At 37.8% G+C, this 27,938-nt stretch overlaps 1 protein-coding gene across 1 annotated transcript in view; it reads right to left on the reverse strand.

Annotated features, from left to right (window-relative positions):
- LOC127064954 (uncharacterized) overlaps positions 1-27,938 on the reverse strand; it is a 71,135-nt gene that overhangs the window by 24,126 nt on the left and 19,071 nt on the right. Inside the window, exons 2-14 of the mRNA XM_050996662.1 lie at positions 23,188-23,339; positions 22,960-23,036; positions 22,779-22,850; positions 15,206-15,292; positions 9,130-14,532; positions 6,609-6,719; positions 3,533-3,580; positions 2,158-2,360; positions 1,647-1,848; positions 1,449-1,547; positions 997-1,136; positions 636-708; positions 494-529 (exon numbers count right to left, since the gene is read on the reverse strand). Of these exons, the coding sequence (XP_050852619.1) occupies positions 494-529; positions 636-708; positions 997-1,136; positions 1,449-1,547; positions 1,647-1,848; positions 2,158-2,360; positions 3,533-3,580; positions 6,609-6,719; positions 9,130-14,532; positions 15,206-15,292; positions 22,779-22,850; positions 22,960-23,036; positions 23,188-23,339 (6,703 nt within the window). The remainder of the gene's footprint in view (positions 1-493; positions 530-635; positions 709-996; positions 1,137-1,448; positions 1,548-1,646; positions 1,849-2,157; positions 2,361-3,532; positions 3,581-6,608; positions 6,720-9,129; positions 14,533-15,205; positions 15,293-22,778; positions 22,851-22,959; positions 23,037-23,187; positions 23,340-27,938) is intronic.

The following is a 27,938-nucleotide window of genomic DNA, read 5'->3' on the forward strand; positions in this document are numbered from 1 at the left end:
GATCGATCACTACAGTATGTCGCGTAATTTAATCGATAAATATACGGCGGTGATCGTAGAGTTAGTAAAGCACCTGCAGGGTATAATGCAAATTAAATAGGTACGCCATGACACAATTCTCGTTAGACTCGCTTCGAAAATAAAGGACAACTTATAAAAGCTTATCGTCATTAACACTGGTTAGAACCAGGATGTTAGGTAAGGTACTTCGAATAGAATATATAGTATAGTGGAACGTATTTAGCGCAAATTGTTTATTGTTATTTTCACGCACGAGCGATTAGATTGTTAAGAGTATAATAATAATCATCTTCGGTTACGCAACACAGTTGTCCATTCATCCAGACAAACGACGTAAATACTTTGGTTCACGCAAAGTCTATTTACATCGACGCGGTAAAGTTTATTATTACATGTTAACGATTAAGTTAATCGACTTATTAATGTTAATAAATCGTGTTTTTGTGTTTTCTGTGAGGAGGAAGATATTCACCTCTTCTGGACTTGTAACGGATGGTTACGTAGTCGTCTGAAAAAGAGTAGTGATCGATTGAAATTTTTCTTCTTACAATATCGACGAGTTGCTATTGCTTTTGAACGTAATAACTTTTTAATAAACGATAAACATTGCCTACCGTCTCTATCCGCACGATGAAGCGAATCGTACATTTTCTTGTACCACTTAGTCTGATTGTTCTCCTTGACTTCCTAAAAATCGATTTACTCGATAATTAATATTACGCTAATTATAAAGCCATTTGACCAAATCGATATATACAAAATTTCACAAAATTTATCTATCCAACACGTACCTGTATCGAAATCATTTCAAATACCTACTAGTGTTTATAATATATGTATGCATTAAATATCTTGTTGTTGTTGCATGATAAAAAAAAATTAAAAGCAACCTATCATTTCGTCGATGTCGTCATTTGATACATATTAATCACATTCTATTGCACGAACTTTCGATATAAATTTTTTTAAACTTACCGATCTTAGAACGAGGGGAATACCCTCTTTAGTAGTCGGCCCGATACCTTCGAACTTTCGTGGACCCAAATCGACCATTTTTTTTGGCGGTTCGTTCTCCGATTCCGGCTCACTTTCGTACTCTTTCTTCACGGTGTAGACTAACGGGACATTTATTGATTTCACAAACATAAACGATCATCGTTGTTACACACGCGGTAGACGCGAGATTGTGAAAACGAACATATGATTATCGTATATCTCATGATCACGTTGGTGAATTAAATCGACTCGTTGTCACGTGAGAAAAAAGGTATACACATGATTGATGAAGAATTTTGATTCGATATTGAGAGAGAGGGTGGCAAGGCATAGGAGGAGGATAATAAAATCAATGAAAAATATCATGCTAGAGGAACATGAAATGACATCGAACGAGTGATTTCCTACTATTATTTTCATAATGCACTTACTTATTTCTCCTGGACTAATCAAAGGTTTCTCATCGATATGATCGGCCTTAGAAGGCTCATTTTCTTCGATGTACGCTGCTCCCTTTGGCAATTGTCCCTCTAAAGTAAAAAAAAAATCATGTTTAGATCTTGCCCTATGTAATATCCATTTTTAAATGTATTGTTTCGTTAAATTTATATATATATTTTTTTTCGAACCTCTTGCTTTTTGCAGAAGCGTGATTGTTGGGTTTTGTGCCCTAGGTAGTCTAGGTGTAGAAGCTAACGTGTTCAAGCCTTGAGACGGAGCGGAATGAGAGTTAACAATGCGCGACGTAGTGGATATGCTACTTTGTGAAAAGCTCTCGGTAATCTCTTTCTTATCTTCCTCGCTTTTCCAAGGTGGAGGAGCTTCCTCGGTCTGCAAACGGAATATCGATTAAAAAGTCAACTCTCGAATTTATTCAAGCAATTAAAATATATCCACGAGTACTTTATTGATTTCACGAGGTACCGAACGAAACGAAAACTGCCTTTTCATAGTTTTTAGTTTTTAGTTCTTAGTTTTCTCTCTCTCTCTCTCCTTTTTTATTTCTTGCAACAGTTAGACAAGACAATTAATTGTCTCAAATTATATTTATTTTCAGTAACAACGAGCAATGAGTAGCCATAATGTTTAAAATGGCAAGACGAATTGGTATCATTAAAAAAAGCGAGATCGTATATATACCTCTTCGGATTTTTTCTTTCTGCTTAAAATCGGGCTTTCGAATTGTACCGGACGAAACTCTTTCCTCTCTGGCACAGGACTCGCTCCTGCGCTGGATGGAGTCCAGACTGGCGGTATTCCACCATCTTTTTGCGAATCCTTTGTACGATCCGGACTCGGTTCCTTTGGTGGTGCCGGTGGTTCGCTTCCTGGCGACCAAACTCCTACCGACAAAGTGAAATACCTTCAAAATTTTTTTCACCCCAATTATATTTTCCATAATACTTTTGTTAATGACATTGGAGTTAATTAATACGGTGAAGCATTTTCTTTGATAGATAAACCTATTGTTACTTCTGATGGAAGAGAAAAAGTTTTTAAATTGGGATGGTTATAAAGTAACTAAAGCACAAAGGAAGATATGAGAGGTCCTTGCACCAAAGCGAATATTAAACGTGCCAGAACACATGGTTTCTATGCGTTTGTGCCAAAACTAACGTACGATATATATATATATATATATATATATATATATATATATATACACATATGTATAAAAAGAGCGCCGCTAATCTTGGCTCGAGTAGCATTATTATTACATAAAGGACCATTTCTTTCCTCTCCATTTCTTTAGTCGATTACATAAACTCGTGTTACGAAGCCGGAAATGAAATATTCTGTTATTTCTTTTCTTTTCTTTTTAACTTCATAACCTCGTTACTTTTGTATACATGTTCCGCAGTTTAATAAAGAAAAAAAGCATGAATGTTTGTGCGTACGCGCCTATATATCTGATGTGAGAAAGAGAAAAAGACCGAAAGAGAGAGAAAAAGAGAGAGAGAAAGAAAAGAGGGAAAATGCAATCGTCTCTGTATTAGTAATCTTCAATTCGCGTTATTAGTCACAACGGTGGACACGTGGCTCTTGCGAAAACAGGAAATGAAGAAGTAGTGTGTCGAAGAATTAAAATTAGACACGAGTAGTAAGCGCACTGACATATTTACTATTACAGATAATTACTATTATGTTGAGAGCAGCTTCGAGTCAACGTTGAGGCAGGTTTTTCTAAAAGTAAACACATTTGCTGCAAAGTACTTCGCTATCGATATTAAATCGATTTATCGAATTATCATACGTGAGCACAATCCTTTCCGAGCGACACAATAATTGCATAATTATTCGTCAAATGAGTCGAATTACACGTGGAAGTAATTCATTAATGAATTCATTCATTTAAACAATCGTCATTGAATTATTTCGTTAGTATCGGTAACATTTTCAACATTTATTATACGATCAAATGTTCTCATTAATATCGTCCCGTTTAATTGGACGTTTAACGTGCAACGAGAGAAAACATTTTCATTAACTTCACCGTTCATTCGGATATGTTTACCTGGTTTCGCTGATGAGGCTTTAAACGTTGGGGCGAACATAACGTTCTCTGGAAGCAGCAAAGAATATTTTACAATTTCGCGTTGATATACTTTACGAGATGGAGAATTTTATTTCTCTTTTCCTTTTTATTTCTATATATACATATATATTTCTCTTTTCCCGAGAGAATGAAGATACGAAGATAAAGTCAAAAAATGGACGACGTGTGTCGAAGATCGTATTTTACGATTGTGACGAATAAGTACAATACGAGATACTTAAACTGCACCGGTTACCACACTTTAAGATCTAATCTTGAACAAGGTAAGCTCGACCTTCGATCCTCGACTTTATCGACCAACTCGAAATCCACTTTCTTCGAGGTAATCCAGCGAAAAAACAATAATACGTAATATCGAAGATCCGAACACTTTCTAAATCTTTCACCGAGGGAGAGAAAGGTACAGAGAGACGACATTCATATCGGCAACTTGCTATGCGTTTTTTCCACGGTGAAGGTTATGAAGGTAGATTGTAGCCACTCATAAAGAGATCTTTCTTGGTTTTCTATCGTCGTTTTGGACGATGTCTGAAAAGCTTCTTAAGTAGTTTCCTTGACGAAGGCAACGAGGTTCATTAATATAGAAACGTGCTTGACGAGCTCGTGAAAGGTAGAGAAAGAAAAAATACAGAATGAGTGGAGAAGAAAGAGATAGAAGGGATGAAAAGAAGGGATGATGCTCGGAGAGATGAAAGAAAATGAGACAAAACGTTTCTCATGGGTTTCTCTCTCTCTCTCTCTCTCTCTCTCTCTCTCTCTCTCTCTCTCTTTCTCTTTTTCTTTTTCTCCCTCTCCCTCTCACGCTTTCTCTCTTTCTGAGAACTATCATTCGACTAACAAGGTCGGCATAGGGATGGAAAATTCGGAAAGACGATTCGCGACTTTACAGACGCCATCGACACGTATACGTACACACACATACACACGCGCACATACATCAAATTACTCTTACGTTCTCCACTAACAATTCCAAGAATAGATCGGCTTGTCAAGCACGTTGCAGCACGTTGCTGCTTTGCAATGTACATGCTCGCAGATGTGCATACTGCTGACCGATCAGCTTTCGATCACCGATCGAGACTCTCTCTCTCTGTCTCTCTGTGTCTCTCTCTCTCTCTCTCTCTCTCTCTTTCTCTCCCTCGTCTCTGCTTGATCTCCACTCCAGCATTTCGTAGCCTTCTGATCTAATTATAATTTACACGAGGAGAAACGAAAATTTATGTTCTCAGTTCGAACTGCTTCGACGTATGTGTAAGTATAGATTAGATATATACAAACGGCATTAACATCGACTATTTTCGTCACATTAGGAACGCTAATATAACGATCACGAAGATTCGATTATTCCTTCTTAATTATTTTATTACTCTTATTGATTCAAATGAAAATAAATGATTGGCACGCTATTAGATCTCATTGAATATTTCATAATATAAAATGGATACGAAGCGTAGATAACACGTAATGATTAATAAAAATTAGCCAGAGAAATTAAAATTAGATAACAGAAAAACTCGAGGAAACCGAGAAAATTTGAAATAACTACTGTATAATATAGTGGAAGAAATAAATATAATCGAAATTTCTTTCATTTTTCGCGCCAACAAACAAGAATATTTTCGGGTAATCGGTTGGAAAATGTAATATATAAAACGAGAAATTTTAAAGCTTTTATCTCGTGTTTCTCCACCGGACAAAAATATTACACTACGAACCATTTGAAAATTAAATTGTAAAAAAATTACGGATCGATACGAAATGGATCGCTTTTCGATCGATCGATCGTTTTTCTTTCTTTCGTTTCTTTTCTTTTTTTCGTTTTCTAGAAATCATTCGATCGCACTCACTTTTTTCCAACATCGCGTGGGTCACTTCTCTTTTCTTTCGACGAAATCTAAACTTTTTCAAACGTTCAACGTATCATAGCGGTCCGAGGACGCACGAGGAAAGCACGAAAGATGATCGTGGACTAAAGCTAGCACAACGGCGACGCTTGGCAAAAACGCAACTCCGTCGTCTCGCTTTACGGCGTTTACTACGCCGACGTCGACGCCAACTTAGACGCCAACTTCGACGCCGGCGTCGATGATGGCCAGACTCTCTCCCTTATACGCCATGATCTTTTCTATCTATGATTTTTCTGTGTTTTCGTTTTTGTTCCCGACTAACTTTGATCCGTCCATAATCTACACGTTTGCTTGATATATCTATCTAAATATATATGTATATATGTAAATAGATATATATTTATTCATTATATTCAGCACGAAAGTACATGTATTTAATTAAAACGATTAATTAATTTCTTACCAAATTATCGTTACAAATTGCATGTTGATACGAACAAACGATAGAATTATATTAATAACATCACAAGTGGGAATGAAAAAGGAAAGAATAAAGGAAAAAGAAAGAGAAACAAAACAAAATAGATATACATATGAATCAAAGAAAGACGTTTATTTTAGGACGATCGAAGCTTAGCCCGTCGAATGGAGAGAAACGAAAATATTTTCTGTAAGATAAGAAAATGTTTTCTCATAGAGATAGAACGGAAAAATATAAGAGAATTTACGGAGAAGAGAGGGAGGAATAGAGAAGGGAGGAGGGGGCAAAGCTCGAGTCGTTCTAGAGAGAGGATCTCGGTCGTCTTAGTAGATTGAATCCTCTACGGATTTTTGCTCTTGATGCTACTAGTAGAATCAACTTCAGCGTAACGTCGAGGAAAATATTGCGTTGGATTTTCTAACTCCTTCCGGAAATACATCCGTTGGATCTGATTACGTGTTTTCTGCGAATTCTCGTCTTGAAAACGAGCCATTGTAGAAATGAAAAGATATTTTATATCTAACGTTATTAAAAACCAGGATGCACTTTATATATATATATATAGGTATATAAGTAATACCCTGTTGTATTGTAAAATAAATCGAGTGACGTTTGTACAAGTTGTACGACGAACTATATAGACTGAACGAAGCATGCAATGGTAAGCAAGATTAAAAAAAAATAAAAATAAAAAAAAGAAACGCACCTTGGCGAAGAAGAAATCCTTTGCCGATTACCAAAGCTCTGTCGATCTCGTGTAGTAGATCGTTTTCATTGTATTTACCCCTTCCACCGATACCATAGGCACGTGTTCTATCTAAAAAGCGTGCATGAGTGTGCAAGAAAAGGAAAAAGAAAAGAAAAAAGGAGAAAGAGAAGAGAAAGTAAATAACAATAACAACAATAACAACGATTACAAGAAAAAACCATTTGGCATTTGGATCTTGGGAAGAGAAAAATCGATTAATTTTCGATTTATCAGAGCGGGACACGCGGCGACTTTAAAGATTCGAAAAGAACCAGTATGAGAAAGAGAGAAAGAGAGAGTTCATCTTTTGAGGTCAGGAAAATCTAAATTCGCGTGGACGTCTAACGGTCGAATATTTTTGACTAGTGTAGAGATAGAATAGAAAATAAGCGAAGGGTGGTGGTTGAGAGGAGAGAGGTGAAAGGAGAAAAAGCATTCGTCACGCACGCGGAAAGATTAACGAGGGAAAATTTCGGTGGCAAGATAAGCACCTTTAAAGAGCGAATTCATTTGGTCCTCAATAGAACGACCATTTGCCCACTTTATCCCGTTCCATTTCACGAGCTTGAAAAGCTTCCGAGAGGAGGCCATGCTTTAGAAACGAGAGAGTATATCTTACGTCTCTTAGAAGAAGAACCGTATAAAAAGATGTTAACAGCGCGTTTCGGTCGTTTATTCTATAGAATAATAAATTCTGGTAAATAGGACGCTCGAAAGATTACCGATAATATGTATAGATATATCATACATATATATACATATATATATATAATCTGTATATGGAAAGATCAAGGCATTTCGAAGAGAAGATAAAAGATTCGCGTGTTAAGTTCCGATAAACTTTAAGAGTTGGTTGGGTCAGCAGCAAAGATTCGGCAGCGTGCTGGTGGTTCGTGTTGCAAGCTGTCGGAAATAACCGAAAATAAAGACGGTGGTTCCGTCGTCGAGAACTGGGGATGCGTAGTCGTGACGTCCTCAGTAGTGCCCTATTTCTCGTAGGGGCCTAAATTTAGGTCCTCATTCTGTGTATGAATCAGCAAACGATTGCAGCCTCATACTACTCCCACTGACGGCAGGCAGCCTCACGATTTCGATTCGAAGAAAAATAAACCAAAAGATATTCGCGGACGTCAGTACTACGGAGCAAGAGACATTAAAAAAGAAAAAGAACGAAAAAGAAAAACAGAAAAAAGAATAATAAAACGATAGAAATAATCGAGATACGTAAGTACGTATTATATGCGTTCTCTCGATCGTTTTATCAATAGTGATATGCTAGGCTCTATGCGAAAGCTAAAAAAGAAATCTGAAAAATAAAAAAATAGAGAGAACAGAAAACAATAAAAGAAGAAAAGAAAGAAAGAAGAAGAAAATGAGAAACGGTAACGTCGGCACAGCAAAAAGGTATCGATATTTTACGATAGATTACCCATTACATCGTTCGATTCGTTTAAATCGAAGAACACCTCAAGACCGAAGAGATCTCGCTAACTTAAAACAAGACACCGATCAATAAATACGTGAAAGATTGCCTCGTACATACAATCTGATCGCTTATTACCGCGAACATAAAACCGCCGGATAACCTTTTAATACGTTCCCGTCGATTTTATATCCACTATCGCACAATGCCCTGGATTCTTCGGTTCAATGAATGCGAGTATTTCAAACGCGTTAGATAACGAGATGTCGCATACGATCGTTGCTCGTTGAAACAAACATTTTTTTTCCTTTTTTCTAACGTATGATGAGAAGAGAGAATTAACGAAATAAAATGAAACGAAACGAAAGAGAAACAAAAAAGAAAAAAGAAAATTAAAAAGAAAGAAACCAAAAAGAAAAAAAAAGAGATGATTAAAACAGCATAAATATACTCTAAAGAAAGCGGATATGAGAGAGGAGTACTTAAAAATCCTACTTACTCTGCACGCCCTTCGAAACGAACTTGGATCGACTTCCCGCTAAACAGCAACAAACAATTCTGCGCATTCCTTTCTACGATTATTTTAAACGTGCTACAAAAATAAAGAAGAAAAAAAATCCAAAACTAAAAAGAAAAACAGCATTAGAATCATTCCTCTAGTAAAACAATCAACGTTAGTAACGATCAATGAAAAAAAAAAAAGATTAAAAAAAAGAATAATAAAAAACAAAGAGAACATAAAACACGAAACATCTAATCACTGTAATTCAAATACTCAAGACGTCCGGTAACGTGCGTTAACGACCATCACAAACTAGTTTCGTTGGCGTTTTGCGAACCGCAGGGTAAAGAAAGTAGGGCTCTAACCCTTTGGTCCAAGGTCAGTGATAGTCTGGAGAACACTCAGGTGTGAGAAATAGTAATTGACACACGACGAGCAACACATCAATCTTTTCTCTCTCTCTCTCTCTCTCTTTTTTGCTTGCTTTCTCTCCCTCCCTCTCTCTCTCTCTCTCTCTCTCTCTCTCTCTCGCTCTTTCTATCGGTATAACTCACCATCCTGATCAATATCCTTCATCGAGATCTTCAAGAACTCTCGAAGATGTTTCGGTAATTTTCTTCGATCTCCTATCTCCTTTCCATCGATCAAACATCTAGCCTCAACGGTGTCCTCCTCTTGACTCCTCTCAGCACTGTTCTCAGATTCTGGTTCGCTCTCGTCAAGCTTGATACCGAACTTGTTCAATCTGTTTTTTGCCTTCTCGATGAACTCCTTCTCCATAGCGCTCATGTTTTTCATCTTAGATTCCGATTTACGTATGTCATCGTGTAAACTGATCTTCACGACCTTGTGATGCTTTCTCTCTTCCCTTTCAAGAACTTTGTGAACGTACTCGTCGTACATTCTTTGCCGAAAAGCTTCGCCGCCGTTCATCGCACCATTAGAATTCGTAATATCGATCTTCATTACTTTTCCCAAATCTTTTTTGTCAGTTTTGCACTCGGGAAAACCGTTCTTTTCCTTGCAATTACCAACAGAAAGTTTACTCTTCTCCTTAAAAGGATCTCCTCCACCTTCTCCACTTCCTCCTTTTTCTCCTCCTCCTCCTCCTCTTTGCGTGATCACTCGATGCTCGCTACGTTCGATCTTCTCGGTAGTTTCTTCCTCGTGTACACCATTTTCGTCGTGAGTTTTCTTACAAAAGTCACGATTACCAGTTTTCTGAATACTTTCCGAACGATTCTCGGTAACGTCCTGCGATTTTTCTTCCCAGGACTCGTTCTCAACTTTACTATCGTTTTCAGGTTTTGTTTGTTTTCTCGTAAAAACATCTTTCCTCGCTTTTTTCGGTTCCTCACGATATTTCTGTCCCACGTGAAATTGAAACTCTTCGAAAGCCTTTTTCTCTTCTTCCTCCGCTAATATCACGTTTTTCAGCTGATTCTCCAACATCTCTATATATTTTAATTGCTGATCGAAATATTCCACCGGTAAGGAGTACTTTCTTCGACCAGGATCTAATTGTTCCATCAAATTGTTCTCCTTCTGTAATCTCTTCATGTTCGCAACGATCTCCGTAGCGGTAAGCTTTTTCAAGGCCTCAGCATTGTCCTGCCGTTTCCTAGCCTCCAAATGGTTCCTCGGTGGATTTTGATCGAAAATACTTGTTGTGTCGATGCAAGATTTATCAACGGTAACGATTCTTTTCGTTCTAGGTGGCACTTCGACTCTGTCATCGATCAATGCAGGATTCACGTTGTAACGAGGCTCGATAGATCTTTTCGGGGGTGGTGGTGTTTTTCTTTCGACTTCCGGCGAAACATTTTTATCGATAATCGCGCTATTCAACGTAATAGAACTCTTGTTCATCGGCGAATGTCGATTCTTCGTAGAGAGATTCGTTGAGACGATCGATCCGTCGCACGTTCTCGAGTCTTTAGCAACGAAACCGTACTGACCGCGACTACCACCACTTGGCGTCATCGTCATCGTTCCGGCAGTCGTCGTCTTATCGTCGCTAGCCGTCCGTTCGCCGGCTAACAAAGACGAAGAGGGCTCTTTCGTACGAACGAATCTCGAACGTTCATCGTTATCGTTCGATTCGTATCTCGCTAAATTCATCCAATCGCATAAACGAGTGACCTTCAGACGTTCCTGACCATCTACATTAGACGGAGTAAAGATTTTAGATTTAACGGCCCTCGGTTTCTTTTCGGAAGTACACGAGGAGTTACGTTTGATTATATTTAAAAGTCCCAAAGGTCTATCCTGAGAATCATCCTCTTGTCTTATTATCACACGATAATTCGTCGGTGAAACTCGTTGCGGTTCGATGTATTCGTTGTAACTTCGTCGATTTAAAAATTTCGTATGTAGATCGAGCAATCTGTCGGGACTCGTTTTTATCGACGTCTTTTGTTGAGAAGGCGACAAACATAGCAACAATCGTGGATCTCTCGATGTCGATACACCCAACCATGGTACTTGATCCTCTTCGTTCATCTTTCCGTATTTTAAAACTTGACCATAAAAATCGGATATATCAACCGGTCCTTGATATCTTCTCGAGGAGTCTACCTGGTCTGAAACAACGTTTTCGTTTCTATCAGGTGTCTTTGAATCGCGATATCGTAACGTTAGCCAAGCTAATTCATTCGCAGCGTCAGACACACCATGCTTGTTTAATCGATGACGGTCGTCAGCCTCGATACTTTCTACATTGTTAACGCACGATCGAATGTTCTGCAAGCCTTTGAATATGTTAAGCTTATAGACCGTTAACTGTCGAATTATCTCTAAGCCGTACGGCATCGAGAGGATCTTTCTTAGGCTGAGATCCTTTAAAGAAGCCGGATGAAAAGTCAATGTTTCCACGTCGTCCAGAGGAACGTAATAAAGGTCTTCTATCGGAGAATAAGGTATTGGTTGAGGAGATTCGATATCATCGCCGTTCTTCGAACCATTCGTTTCTTCGGATCTCAACAAAGACAGCTTGCACTTCAGATTCGACGAATTGATTCCTCGTTTATTCTTTTCCTCTTCCTCTCTGATTATCGAAGAAACGTCGTTGAGAGACGGCGACTCTATCGGAACGTATTTCACCGTACTCACGGAGGCAGCGCTACTGGACGAGTCTTGACCTTGAAACTCATTCTGAGACGTTACAAATTCATCTCCGTGTTTTCCATCGGTCGAAAGTAGCGTCGAATCTTCGGTATTATCTTTCGAATCCGAAGGCGAGGATTCGCCCACGTTCGCCGAGTTCTTGCATTCCACGAAACTTTCATCTCTTTTGGATTCCGATCTTGACCTCTCCGCGCTTTCTTCGTTCATGTATTTTTTAGAAATATTCGAATCTCTCAGGTGTTCCTCGACTACCTTTATTTCGGTTTTCTCGGTGATCGTCTTCTTCTCACGTATCTCGGCGGTTCCATCGTCGAGAATTTTTGTCGAACTCGTAGACTCATTCGTAATGGATCTCCCATCACTCGTATCGATCCTATTTGATCCGATTTCCTTGTTACCGTCCATCGTTATTTCCTCTGTGCTTCGTGCTCGTCGACCGTTCGGACGGGTCGTCGTAGCTTCGATAAAATCTATATCTTTTCCTGGCGCCTGTTCGTACAACTTGTCATCGGTTATTTCAGGAGACTCTTCATTGCCAAGCTCGATGTTTTCGATGTCGTTACATAAGACGTCGCTCTTGGAAGATGCGCACAAATTGGCATCCCTCGGTTCATCAGCAAAGATCTTGTTCGAGTCACGTGTCGGAATCTTTAATGAATCACCGCCGTCATTGATGGGATCCGAACCCCCTTTCTCATTTATCGACCTCTCCTCCGTACCTTCGAAATTAACAAAGATATTTCCGTTCGTTGACTCGCATCGAATCGAAGTGGTCGCATCAAGAAAACGTTGCACATCACGAGGAAGCGGCGGACGCTCCGGTATTTCCCCGATTTCCTTTATTTCCCTCATGGAGGATCGAGCCGGAGGAACTGGAGCGTTAAAGAAACTACTTTCTTCTGATAAGGAACCAGAGGATTCGCGTTGAATGCAAAAGTTAGAAGATCCCCTCGGTGGCACGTCTGGCGTACGCGTCTCCTTCATTTTCGATTTATTTTCATTTTTCATTAACGTTTCAAAACCCGTTTCTGACGATTCCAAGACACGATCGTCTTCTTCGTCAGATTCGATCGAGTTGGAATCGAATTCTTTCGATATCTTAGAGATCTCGAAAACATCGACGACGTTTATATCATCTTCTCCATTTTTATCCTCGTATCTAGTTTCATCCTTCTCTACTTTATCGATCTCTTCGCTCCTCTCCTTCATTTCATTTTTCTCGATATTTTCATCTTCCTCCGCACTCGTTAAACGACGACTTTTCTCTTCGCAGTCATCATTTCTTATTTCATCCACTTGTAAAATTTCTTGCAGTTTATTCGATTCGATAAAGATCCTCGTTTCAGGAACTTCTACGTCCAACGTTTCCTCCACAATTTTTTCTTCCTCGTCTTCTCGTTTTACATTAAGTCTCTCGTCGAATATAATCGCGTTATTAACTTGATCGTTTCTCTCGGAATTTTCGAGTTGTATCTTTTTGCACGAAAGGTTTCCCTCGAATTCTTTGGACTTAGCATCGTTTGAAACATCATTATCCGAAATAGAAACTCGACTTTTTTCATCTTTTATTAACACCTTTGCTATTTCTTCGGACGTATTTCCGATGGGTACGTTCTTATTATCGTTTAATGTTTCAATCGATTTTTCCTCATTCACTATTTCAGATTTTTCATTAATTTTACTAAAACCTCCTTCCTTAGCAATAGTCTCCTCATCGACCACGATTATATTTACCGCGGTAAATTTTGCATTATCTAAAAATTCATCCTCGTTTTCTTCGTCTTCTGTTACCTCATTAATACGTTTACATTCAGCTCTTCGATATTTTCCAATCTCCTCGTTAATGAAATCTCTGATGTGCTGTTCTTCGTCACCTGATAATTTCTCTCCTTCTTCCTGAATTATATCTAAGAATCTATTAGCCGCCTGAGACTGATAATAAGATTCCAAAATGGCCCGTTTCTCTGCGTTCTTTTTCTTCGTGATGTTCCCGGCCCTCTCGTACTCCACTTTGTGATCCTCTTTCTCCGGCGAACTAGGTAATTTCAAGTCCTCGATAAAATTTCGCAATTTCCTTTCAATCTCCTTCGACATCGCGTTATCCTTCATCTCTATCTTACCTTCTTGAGAATTATTCAACTTTAATCTCGACTTTTTTCCAACCTTATCATCGTGCAATCGTTCAAATCGATCCTTCTCAACGTCCGATTCCAATTCAGTTATGATAGGTCCTGAATCTTCCATTTCTAAACTCTCCTTCGTCTTTTTCATTTCAATTGTAAAAGTATCCTCTTCGAGAAGCTTAACCTTAGAATTGACACTATCGGATAATGGTACCATAAAATCCAAAGGTTCGTCGACTCTTATCGAAGGACTGTCACCGTTCAATCTATCCATATTACCAGTTTCTAAAATTCCAACACCCGGTATGTAATCGATCGATGCTTCCAAAGGCGAACTACTGATCGTACTGATCTCGATCATTCGTATTTTCGTATCAACTTCTTCTTTCTTTATTTCCAATTTATTCGCCTTGATAAAATTTCTTGATTTGTCGATACCATCGTCTTCCTCCTCGATCGTGATCGTTGAATCGTCGATATTTTCCTTGCTCGAATTGGCATTCTCCGAAACGGAGTCGTTCGTATTCGACTCGTCAACGATTTCACAATCGGTCGTGATTTCCTCGAGTTTTGCCGATCCATCAGGAGTCGGTGGACGTTGAGATCGTTTTCTGTTGCGATTTCTGCGGTTTCTGCGATTGCGTGAGCCGTGAGAAGGCATCTTGTTAACTTCACCGTCTGTGACGTAGCCCGAGGAATCGCAATATCCTGCGAAATGCGGTCGCAAAAACGTTTTCCTTCGATTTCGAATAATTTACTCGAGCTATCGTTGCCCTTTCCTAAACGCGTGACACGTCGTTCGTCTTCTAGAAGGAGGCATTCTGTGCGATTAGAAAAGAACAAAAGAGAACTCGAAACGTCCTATCTAAGCGAGTTTCGCTACGTAAAACAAGGTCACTGTCAAGATCTTTCCAAGAGATCGAATATAAAATAAACGAAAGTTTTAAGAAAAATAATTATTTTTATCGACGATAACAAGGACGATGACGATGATAATGATGATGATAATGATAATAACAATGATTAAACATGCCGAATAATCGCGATTCCTTCGAGACAAATGCTGTTAATAGCAATCGAATGAAATCCAATGAAAAAGGTTGCGTTTCGCTCGCGAATAAGAAAATTTCTCTTGAAACTTTGCTAAATATCACGCGTAAACTCTTTTTGCTGTGGCGCGTTACGAAATAGAAAATATAATTTTCTCCAACTACAGAAAAGATAATCTATGGATAATGTGGCCGACACCATTTCGAAAAGAAATATAATTTTCCTATTGATTCTACCGTCCATGCAGAAAGCGTGTCCCAGCCCAGCGATGCAAATTTATTTGACGTTAACTAAGAAGAACAACATAATATGATATTTTAATAAAACTTACCTTTCTTAGTGTCTACACGTTGATCGATCGTCGAGCTCTTCAAGCCACCGTTCTGATTAACGTAGCTTTGATCGTTTTTAGTGTCATCTGAAAAAAAAAGAGAAATATAATAAAAAAATAAAAAAGAAAAGGAAACCAAAGAACGAACCAAAGTACCAAACTTATTGCTCGAATTTTTAAACTTAATACTTGAAAATGTCTATAAAAATCCGGAAATAATAAATTATCTTAGATATTATCGGAGAATCGTCGAACGGAGAAGGCCGTTTTTAAAAGTCAAGTTATGGCAGTTCGCGCCGTATAAATTTTCTACGTAATGGTAATAGATATCGACATTAGTTAGATTCGATTTATTATCATAGAGGATAAGTCGGAACTCGCGGTGTAACCTCCGAGGTCCGTGAATCACTATTATACACTGAATACAAACGGACTCATGTCACCCATGAAGCACGCTCGATCCCTCCTTCCATATGCGTCATACGTAAACGCAAACATTACGTATTTGTATTTGTATTTGCATACATTTGAGCAAACGTACGATGTTACGTACATGGTTACGTCTTTTAAACTGTCAAAAAAAAAGAACCACGTGCGTTCGACACGTGTACGCTAATGTCACAGTTCGGTTTCGATCTTTGAATATATGAAAGTATAAATATATCGTGCGAAGTCTCGTTTTATAACGTAACAAAACTATTTGCTCGCAAAAAAACGTACATTTGATTTATTCGATCAAATTAATAAAATAAATCGATATCAGTGAAAGATATTTTTGCTCGGTACTTTTTTTTCTTTTCTTTTTTCTCTTTTTAACGATTTGAAAAAATCACACAAACCATTTTATTGCATAAAACTATGCACACTAATATTCCTCGTATTTCTCGTTCCTCATCCCACAAAATTCCTTTAAAACTAGCTCGCACGAGAAGCACTCTCGAAAATAAAATAGAAACGCATTCGAGGAGAGCTCGCATCGACGCTTCGTACGACGCCCCCACTTTTTCCCTCTTTTTCTCTCTCTCTTTCTCTCTCTCTCTCTCTCTCTCTCTCTCTCTCTCTCTCTCTCTCGCTCTCGCTCTCGGGATTCATGCATAGTGCCACTTCCGAGTTGGACTTCCTTCCGAATAAACAATACCGGGACAGGCAGGGAGATAGATATATGTATGTTGTAGAACACCCAACCCACATTTCAACGTTCGTCGTGTTACGTCACGAATACGAGCGTAATCGTCTCCGGAAGCAACCGAATTCTGACGGAAGTTCAAATTTCGTTATACCGCATAACTAATTAAAATTTAGAATCTCGACAATTAACTACAGACACGCACTTACACATCTGTTCCTTTGAGAAAGAAAAATCGGGAAAAAAGAGACATCAATTTTTTCCTCTAAGACTCCTCTCGAATGTAATGAATCGACGATAGAATGAAATATATTTATTTCGAATAATTTGGAAAGCTTTTTTAGCGAATTTTTCATCGATATCAACAACACGACGACGATGACGACGACGTCATCAATTTGAAACTCAAGTAGGGTCGTATCATGCGACTACGAAAGAGCCGTGTGACGATCCCTTCCTTCTCAAAGGAACTTAATTAAAGCCATTCATCTTCAAATTACACAGAAACGCGTAGGAGAAACGAAAGACGACGCATTCCATGTCGCTAAGTCGATTCGACGTGAATATCTCGACACGATGGGAGAGTCCCTTTGGATATCTACTTTCTCTCTCTGTCTCGTTCGGAACTCCGAAAGGAATAACATGGAATATGTAACAAAGAATGACGAGTTCATTACGAGAACCTACACGTTGGATCATTTCGATCCCATGAGACCTTCGAGGTACTTACGGATATTCTCGAATCATACTTCACCGTATTCGTTCTCTTAATACATGTAAGAGGTAGAGAAAATTATACCCTTGCGCAAAATTACACGCGATCTCGGTACTTTCTCTCTCTCTCTCTCTCTCTCTTTTGACGGAAATATATATTTTCTTACTAATATAAAAAACCGTTTCGCCTTTTAACGAAAATTTCACAACGACTTCGAGAATTAATACGAACAAAATTATTTGTCTATTAAAAAAAAAAAAAAAAAAAAGAAAGAAAAGAAACAAAGCATGACACTCGCATAATTAGAAAAAAGCAATTTACGATAACGCTCCAAGGCAAAAAAAGATAGAATGAAGGAACAAAAAAAAGATAATTGCAAAAAAAAAAGAGAAAGAGAAGTCAAGACAGAAAGTTAAAAAAAGAAATTATGCAATCGTGATCGAATACAATGAAGCGTGCGTCAAACTCGTCGCTGATGTAACGCGATGAACGCTAAGCGTTGGACGGTACGGAATCCGCATAGCCAGGGTTTGGCGGTTGTCAACGAAAGGCCAAAGGGTTCAGGGAGAGAAGGGTACAGGGCGAAGGACGAAAGGTGGGCTCGGCACCTTCGGCCCATGACGACACCGCACCCATCGTAGGCGCGCGCTAAAGTACCCGTGTCCAACATGTCCCGTCGTCTCTTGTTCAACCCCTCGGCTCTTTCGAAATCGATTCTATCTGTCGACGCGGACCATTACGCTTCCGTTCTCGTCTTCTTGCCTCCCTTCCTCCATACCACCACCCACCATCACCCATCTACGATGTCCAATAAAATTCGTTTCGATTCGTAATTGCAATCGTCCCGTACCAATCGAAATCTCGTTTCTCCGAACGAGATCAACTTTTATTTTCTTTTATATTACCAGTTATTTGTATTAACCTTTGTTACATTCGAGTTAAGATTAGGTTTTTTTCTCCTTTTTCATTTTCTTATTCCTTTTGTTTTCTTACTTTTTTATTATATTCTTTTCCTGTCTTTCTGTTTCCTCTTTCGCTTTTTCTTTGTATTTTGAATGATATATCCAACGAGAGCTTTATTTCGTGGTTTTCGATCGATTTAATTCGATAAAATCTATTTTCCTCGTATAATAAATGTATTGCGCATTTCTTTTGTTGCATTTCATTTCAATTTATATTATGAGCTTGCGGTTATTTTATATTATAGCTTGCGTATATATATATATATATATTACAACGATTTTTATTTCGTTCCTTTCAATCGAGTTGAATTGTCTTTTTTTTTATTTTATAGTATGAATTACGTATTTTAATTGTTGCCTTTCACTCGAGTCCAGATTGTGATTCGTTTGTTATTTTATAGCCGGTATATATTATATTTTTATTTTATTGCTTTTAGTCGAAGTAATATTTGATTTTTTCTTCTATTTTTTTTTTCTTTTCTTCTTTTCTTTTTTTTCTAATGCAACATCACTCCATCCTTTTCTTTCGTTATATTTCAAGGGAATACAAATGTACGTTGAAAAATTGCTTCGAGGATTGAAATTATTCGTTTCCCGGATTACGCTCTACTTCACCGATTAATTACTTGAATATCTCGTTGACGTTGCACGCGATTATCAGGTATAAAGATTCCCCGGTCAGAAATTCTAAAGTTAAAATTTAAAATTCGTCTTTAACAATTTTGATACTGTTTTAAAAATTTGCTTTCGATGCTATTTTACTTTCTTTTCTTTTTAAAAATATACATTTTTTTAACACGTTCGTACATACTCCAATATATCATGATAGCAATAGCCATTGTTCTGGCACTAACGTTCAACTCAATGGATGACAATACGATCGCTCTCGATAAAAGCCGATCGCCGATTGTTTGAACGTACGTGGAAATCGGGTCGCTAAACGCACATTACTCGATAAGGGAAATGACCCAGTGTTTTTACGGATGAATAGAACGAAGCCTCTAAATCGAATAGCATCGATCAGTTCTAAGTTTTTGGACTAACACACACACACACATATATATATATACATATATAAAAATGGAATAGAAAATGTCAATCGTATAAGTTGACTTTGATAAGCGAAAATAAAACGTGTGTTACAATAAATCTTACGTAAAGAGATATCGATTTACCGTCAAATTGTGTGACATCTAACAATCGATCTAAACTCTCGATCAGATCTTCGTCACGTAAATCGGTTCCCGAATCGCTTCCCTCGATGTCTCTCGATAGTCTTTGGAGAATTTCCTCGGGCTCGATGGATCTCGTTGGGTTTCGTTGAAAATCGTCTAGTCTCTCTTTTACACCGTTCTCAAAATTGTCGACGTTACTCAACTTGTCTTCCTCGTCCTTAAAACGAACAGTTTTGTTCTCCCTTCTGAAGGATCGTTTTCTTCTAGCATCGTCATCCTCGCTCTTCAGGATCGACGAATTTCGATCGAGCAACTCCATCGTCGTTCCGGTTACCTCGAAACGTTCGCGAAAGATCAAGCCAAGGGTTTCTACTCGGAAAAATCGATTCGTTTCGGTCTTTTGTCCTAACTCGTTTGTATCTTTGAAATGTAGTGTCTTTGAAATCCCAATGGACTCTAAGTTGGAGATGTCCGTCGTTTCAGGAATGGCGACGGTGTTTATTCTCTTCAATTCTAAACTATTGAATTTGTTCTTCAAATTTTGATTAACCTCGACGTTTCTGAAGCAAGGCGGTGGATCTATAAGGAACTTAAAGTGCTCGTAATATTCACGCTCGAGTTCCTCATCCCTATCTTCAAACCTCCTTGAACTTCGATTCGATTCTTCGAGTCGATCCAATCTCTCTAGGATCTCCTTGGTCGCACTGACGTCATCTACAACCTTCGAAAGAGCTTCGCTTCCTCGATCTTCCTCCTCCTCCTCCTCCTCCTCCTTCTCTTCCTTCTTCGATTTGCACTCCCTAATAGAATTCCGTTTCTTCGATTTCCGGCTCTCCAGTCTCGTCCTTCCATGAGAACGCTTCCTTCGTTTCCAGGAGGCGCTCAGTGATCGAAGTATCGGAGGCAACCGAGTTCGTGACGTCACGAAGGATATTCTTCGTTTCGAGTCCTCGGAAACTAGTCGGATTGGCCGCTTCGTTATAACCAAAGGATTCGTGATTTCTATCGAACTGGAAGGAATAGGATCCTCGTTCGTGCCGAGGCATTGGGAACAATCGAAGAACTTCATTCTTGAAAATCTTTTCTAACTTTTCCTTTTCGAACTATTCCAATTCTTTCTTTGATTCACCTAGTCCTCCCCTCTTTTCTTTAGTGGCGTACTTTTAATCGTACGAAAGTTCCAATTTATCCTTTAAACGCGTATTAATTCGCGGCCGATAGGTATATCCGTGAAATTACGTAAACAGGATTCGATTTGTCGTACGAAGGTATTGTTCCATCGAACAAAGCGATTCATTGTTACGTTATAGATTTCTATAAAACGCTCATGCACCGTTTCTCACGATAGACGTCAATTGACCTCTAATTGGTATTGTCGCGATAATACTATAATATTTTACGGTGTAATATAGACAATTATGAAAAAGAAAAGAATAGAGAAATGCAATCAAAAATTTTATTCACAGTTTCTATGAAGGAACTACTCTTTTCAGCGAGTTGTTATTTTTTTTTCTTTCTTTCTTTCTTTTCTTTTTTCTTTTACAGAGCCCATAAAAAAAATCCTTTTACGTAATTTCAGAACATTCACGAACTGTTCGGTCGGCAACGCCCTTTAACCGTCGACAGTAACGACGCCTTCTGTTCCAACCACCGAGCAATTTCCTTTTTCTCGAAAAGGAACTATATACTATTGCATTAGCTAGGAAAGCGTCGTCTGTCGAATCGGTACGACTGCAATATTTTTCCCTGAATCAAACACAATCCTCGTGATCGTCGTCGTCGTCGTCGTCGTCGTCGTCGTCGTCGTCGTCGTCGTTGTTGTAGTTGCTGTTGTATCGTAACTATTCTTCTCTAACATCCTCTTCTATTTCTTCAAGGGAACAAATTCATCTCTCTCTCTCTCTTATCGTTCGAGATCAAAGATCGCAGGAGTTTCGATCGATGGAATTAAATAACGCGAGAAGATCGGAGGAGTTCTTGAAGTACGCTCGACAAGGTGTTCGTGAGCACTGACAGAAAGGTGGGTCGAGTTCGAAAAGGAAAAGGAAGAGGGTCGCCTCCTTGTCGTAGGGCGTCTCGTAAGTGGAGGGTGCGCCGTCTCCTCGAACGAGAACGAACTTCTTCTTCTTCTTCTTCTTCTTTCTCTTCTTCTTCTTCTTATAGGGACAGGTGTGCCGGTATACGACTGTCTCTAACTATGTGGGTTCAACTTGGTGTGTCCATATATGATAATGTGGACGAGTATACGTACGTCTGAGACACACGTGCAACCTGTATCGTTCGCCCCTCTTACGCGTCTACTACGTGTTGTCCGTTCATCGTAGCGTGACGTTTGTGCCAGGCAATTTGCAGAAAGAAGCCGGTAATAAAGACCTCGAATAACTACGACGGCTACGCGATGACGGTTTCATTCTTTTTCTCCGTTCTTCTTAATTTTATTCTTAGTGATATTTTCTAAACGATCTGACATTTCTTTTTTCTTTTTTTTTTTTTTTGGTATTTCTAATGAACGTTTTTACATTCTATAACTTACTATTCTATTTAAGGAGACAAATCGAATAGTTTCTCCTCCGATTCGAAATTCTCTTTGGAAAATATTCATTGAAATCGATTTGAAAAAAGAAAAATAGATAAATAAATATAGAAAATGAAAAAGTCAGGATATCATTTTTAACATTTTTCTTATATTCGTTGCAAACATAGGTAAACGAAAATATGTCGAACGAAACAATTAAATGTTACTCTTCGTAGTTTTTGTCTGTTACTAATACGACCGAACGATTTGATCATTTTACAATGAAAAGTATCAAAGCATCTCGTTCGAATTTCTATATATTTTATTAACGAAACGTCATGCAGAAACGTCTCCTCACATTTCGAACATGTATAATAAGAAATATCTATTTTCGTATTACGATAACGTTGAAATCTCGTGTTGCTTTTTCGATGTCTCTAACTTTTTTAAACGTTCGATACAACAGTTTAGAAATTATTAATTATTCCTATTAACCGAAACAGTTACGATCATTACCACGCGAATTCTCTCGAAAATCCAATATTTTAGTACGATAATGCTTGTAACCACAGCGATTCTCCGAGATAAGCGGCTTTTGTGCCCGAAACATCTATGACAATGAATCGTGAAAAATTATTAATGGCTGTTAGTTAAATAAACGAACGATTTGTTAATGTAGATAATAACGATAGGATACACTACGTTGTCTCATTCATTACAATTTTTCCACGTTGGATTCGGTAAAAGCATTTAAATTATATCGACATTTGGGATTGAAATTGGCGCGAGCAAATATCGATTTCCGATTATCATGATTCGTTATGTTGCGTATCGAGTTCCTTTCGCGGAATTTGTTAATAGACTTTAATAGATTGAAAACAGCTACCAATTTGAAGATAACTACGAGATATTCGTCTTATTAAATACGATATTCTATATGTAATGATATATTATGTATAAAAATTAGAATTGAAAATTTATCGGAAATGAAGATTATCACGATTATCGAGTAAAATAAAAGAACACGATTCTCCGATCGATTTCCTTCTCAAATAAATTTAAACTACACAGATAGCTCACCTGTGCCGTTTTTTCTCGCTTCGGTCGCTATAATCCGCGTATTCGAAGTGGTTATTGTCTTCGTTGTAATTTCTGCACAGGAAAGTCGTTTGTCAAAGATTTGAAGAGAGTTTAATTTAACGGGAAGAAAAAAAGAGAAAAAATATTTCGAAGATATCGTTTTAACAACGAGATAACTTACTTTTCAACGTTTCGGTCGATGTATTCTCTTGGAGGCTGCTCTTATAAATTCTTCTTTTCGGTGAGCCAATATTCTCTCTTTCGAAGAAGTAATCAAAAAAAAAAAAAAAAAGAAAGAAAAAAGAAAAAAGATTAATTGTTAATTATTTCTTATAAACTGCTTACTCATTTTCATCATTACTTGAGAATAGATTAAGCGAAGTTAAAATGACAGAAATTGATAACTCACTGATTCAAACCAAGCTTCAAATGATCGCCTGCATTACGTAGTAGAGCGTGAGCCTCGCTATTTGTCAGTTCCCGAGTGCTTTTGCCGTTTATACTACTAATTAAGTCACCCTCTCTAACCCCCTGCTGAGCTGCCTTACTACCCGGATTTACCTGAAAATGAATGAACAAAAATCAGTCTTGGAAAACATAAAAAATTAGACACGTTAAACACGTCTTATCTCGATCGATAATATCAATTTTTCTATACTATTACATAATAACATTAACGTAAGATGTATTTCTAGCGTGCACGATTCGCAATAATAATATTGCGTGTCCAACGTAGATATATAGTATACGTAGGTATACTTGTAAGTACACACGTTCTTGGTCTGCCCCTGGAAATACGTTTCCACGCAAACGTGAGCTAATTCAAACAAGTCAGATAGCTAGACTACAGGCGTACAGTAGTACACCTAAGTACTTACTTTGCATATATGTATATATGTATATGCATACATACATATACAAATACATATGTATATATTGTAGACAAGACAATAGTTAAAATTCTCACCGTATCATTAGATCTTGGTTGCGGTGGCGAACGAAACTTTAACATTCCGAAGATCGAAGATTTATCTTTCGAGATAAATTCAATATTTGTCTCACGTTTTATTCGCCACTATACTGTCAAACTTGAAAACATTCCTATCGTATTATATCGTGGATATAATAATGTATACGCACACTATGGCGACACTCCTACGCACAAGGAAATTGAAAATTTTACTAAAATCATTCAAAAACACACGTGTTTGACGTGAAGCGCTAAATTTTATTTTTTGTTTTTTCTTTCGTTTTTTTTTATTCTCATAAAACGAGCTAAAAAAGAAAATCCCGATCGAAGGACAAATTTGGAATTTGCGGTCGAACTTATATTTTCTAGGTTCGTTATCGAAATTTAATTGGATGAATCCTTTATTCGCGATGACGATGTTGACAATGCAATCAACGTCACGTGACCAGACTCAGATTTGTAAAATAAACAAGATATATATACACACACACATATATATATATATTATATATATCATCCCTCCCAACCGAACAATGGTGACGCTTTAATTACACGAGAAGAGAAGGTAGAACAAAGCGACAATGTACAACGCGCGAGTGAAGTCGACGTACTAGCGCGTCTCTTCCGCTTCTGTATGAAGAAGGTAGAGGGAGAAAGGATGAGATAGAGATAGATAGATAGAGAGAGAGAGAGAGAGAGAGAGAGAGAGAGAGAGAGAAGAAAAAGAAAGAGAGAGAAAAGTAAAGATAGTACATCCCATCTGACGCCACCGTCGCCACGGCGCCAGTACTTTCAACAACATTAACGCACGTCTCTTTTCGGACGACCTTCCACTATTTTTCGGTGGCACCCTTCGTGTTTATGCAAACAGGAGTGTCACCCTTGATAACGCTGAAGGATTTTGGTCAACTGGAATATAGGTCAACTTTATAAAGTATTTTAGTTTTAGCTGACAATTCATAGCACCACTCAACGCACAATGAACTCATATATCGATAAATTTATTTGTGAAAAAATAGAGACTTTTTGAAAATATAGATACGTGCGAGTGCACATTTGTTTCATTTTGTCCTCTCTTTTTTTCTCTTTTCCTTTTTTTTTATTATTATTATTACTTCTTTTCGGTTGGTTTTTTCCCCATACGTTCCACGAGACACTATGTACCGAAAAAATTTTTATCGAAAGAAGAATAAAATGAAATAACGATAAACGTTTATATCAATGCGGAGATAAAAAATCACCAACAAAGTACAAGAGAGAGAGAGAGAGAGAGAGATAAAAAGAGAGTGGGGGAGAAGTGATGATATTTTATCCCCATATATCGACTACGAAAAATTCATCGTAACTTAGCGACAAATAAAAAAACAAGAAAAAGATGAGTAACGAGAAAAGAGAGAGAGAGTCTAGATTTATGGCACAAACTATGTCGTAGCGAATGAACGAGTGAGAAAAAGATAGATACAGAAAGAGAGAAAGAGAGAAAACTACCGATGATTTTACCACTGTCGTCATGATAGAAAATTAATATCTACTCCCTTGAGTTCTTACTTTTTATTTTACGCCACCATCCATTACTATTCCCCTAAGGTAAAGAAAGCAAAGATAGAAAATAAGAGCTCCGATGAATTTTCGCCCAAGAAAAATTCTACTCCGTCGGCGGGACACGTGGAGACGGGTTGCTAGTTGTTGTTTTGCTTATTTTCTCGCAATTTCCCGAAGCGAAGACGTCTGAATGGGGGTGGACGGGCCGGTGACGTAGAAAAGTCTCGAAAATGAAAATAAGCTCGCCGGTATTTCCGTGGACGCTCGCTCGAAATCGCTCCGAGTCATGACTTTTAATTACACGCTCGGAATATTTCCGAGTGCTTTCGATAAAATGTCCTCGATAACGGAGTGTCTTTCTCCCATGTCACTCTCTCTCTCTCTCTCTCTCTCTCTCTCTCTCTCTCTCTCTCTCTCTCTCTCTCTCTCTCTCTCTCTCTCTCCATCTATCTATCTCATTTATATCTACGTTGTAATAAAAAATAAAAAAGAAAAAAGTATTAACCATTTTAATCCAAAGAGTCGTTTGACTCGAATCGCTTTATTTCATTATAGTACCAATTGGCTTTTTATTTAAATTCCATTTTTGCTTCCCATTAACTTTTTTATAAATTCTTATTAAATTTGCACGATATACATATGTAGTTGTTATGTATATATCTGGACCCGTGTCTATATTTATGTACGCCTATATGTATATATCTACGCATATGTACGTATATATAACACGGCTCTTAAAAAGCACGATCAAACGTAGCGTTACTTCTCGTTCAAATGGGGAAAGTCAAGAAAAATTGGCACACGTACATACATATATCCATACATACATACATATGTATCTATATACCTATATCCTACTTACGATAAACTGCTTTCTCCATAAAGCAAGAAATTCTTCGGGGAAAAATTCCGAGCCCCGAGGACCGACAAGTATTCGGAAACTTCAAGTAAGAAACGTCTTTCATAAAAGTTCGAATGATTGCTTTCCCAAACTTTCATAAACGGAAAGCATTTCCACCATAATTTGATCTATACTCTTAATTCCCATAAATTATAACCGAATTAAATCGAATCGAATCCGATAAATTATATCACGTAAGATACGCCGTCGTTATGGTGTACATATTTCGTAGGAAGTAATATTGTGTTATGCAAGCAACATCACGAGAGTACCATAATACTTTGAAAGGTTTCATCGATTTATTATTCTAATAAAATAGAGCAATCGATAAGAGGATTTTACGTGAGTGCTCCGACGAACTGATTAAGCTGGTAAAGTTCAAAAGAAAAAATAAAATCGTTCTGCCTGTCGCTTAAAAATCCGTAATTCGGCAAATTCGTGTGTAATGCCGTCGTCCTGATCGTTCTTTGTATTGGAAAAAAAAGAAAAAAAGGAAAAAAAAGAGTAAAAATTAAATGAAATAAAATAAAAAAAAAATAAAAAATTTTCACGTTATCGCGAGGAATTAACGAGGAAACATGAAATTCTGAATAATACATCGCCCTGGTGATTTTTCTCATGTTCGCGAAACGATGAGGCGTGTTCGATAAAATTCGTACTTTATCATTTTTTTCTGTAGAATTTTATGAACGTCATCTGGTGTTGAAAACATAAAAAGGAACATATTAAAATTACTACACCGACATCTACACACATACTTACACACATATATATACAGCACATAACTCTAACTAATTAAAAAATACCTTATTGATGACTCAACGAACTAACCATATCGTTACCCAAGAACAGAAATAAGGAAAGCTTTCATGAAAAGCAACATGCATTCACACATACACACGCGCACACACACACACACACATACGTCGTCGTACTTTCCGTCTTAACAAATTCGTTCTTAGAGTTCCCACGATCCTAATTCGATTCAGCGGCTCGCAAAATATATTTTACGATTTCCGAGCTACGTCGAGGAGCTTTCCCTTAGGATCTTTCTAACTCTTCGACGAGTTACTGACTAAACTCTAAACTTCTTATTCGATCGTGTCTAGAATATATCTATTCCGACAATTTCAAAATAGTATACAAGTAATTGATCACTATAATACAGGCATACGCATTAATATAAAAATATCGAATAATAAAGATAAAACGAACTATACTTTATCGTTAAAAAATAAAAATAAAAAAGAGATAAGAAAAATATAAAAAAAAAATAAATAACATACGATTGTAACAGATCCTGTAAATATCATAACAGATCCTGATCATAAAATAAACAAAATGTAATCATTTTAATATAAGCGTTAAAACGATTCGATTTAACGTGGAATTCTCAATGCATGTAGTTCATGAAACTCGATAAAGTTGGTGCCCATGGTATCCCATTTACGGATCTTCGATTACATGGTCGACGTCATAGGGTTTCCACGTCGACGTAGTAGATCTTTTATTTTGTCGGTTGACGTAAAGAGGATTTCCTCGAGGCCTTTAAGTGCGACCATTCCACGATGATGATCGATGTTAACCGAGTTCTACTCTCTCTTTCTCTCTGTCCCTGTCTCACACACACTCTGTTTCTCTCTCTTTCTCTTTCTTCCTTTTTCTCTCAGGCGAGCTTTAATTGAAGGAGTGATTCCACGCCATTAAGTCATTATCGCGTAACACGGTAGATCGTACAGTGCAAAAA

This window comes from Vespula vulgaris, chromosome 7 (assembly GCF_905475345.1).
Source record: "Vespula vulgaris chromosome 7, iyVesVulg1.1, whole genome shotgun sequence".
NCBI lineage: Eukaryota > Metazoa > Arthropoda > Insecta > Hymenoptera > Vespidae > Vespula > Vespula vulgaris.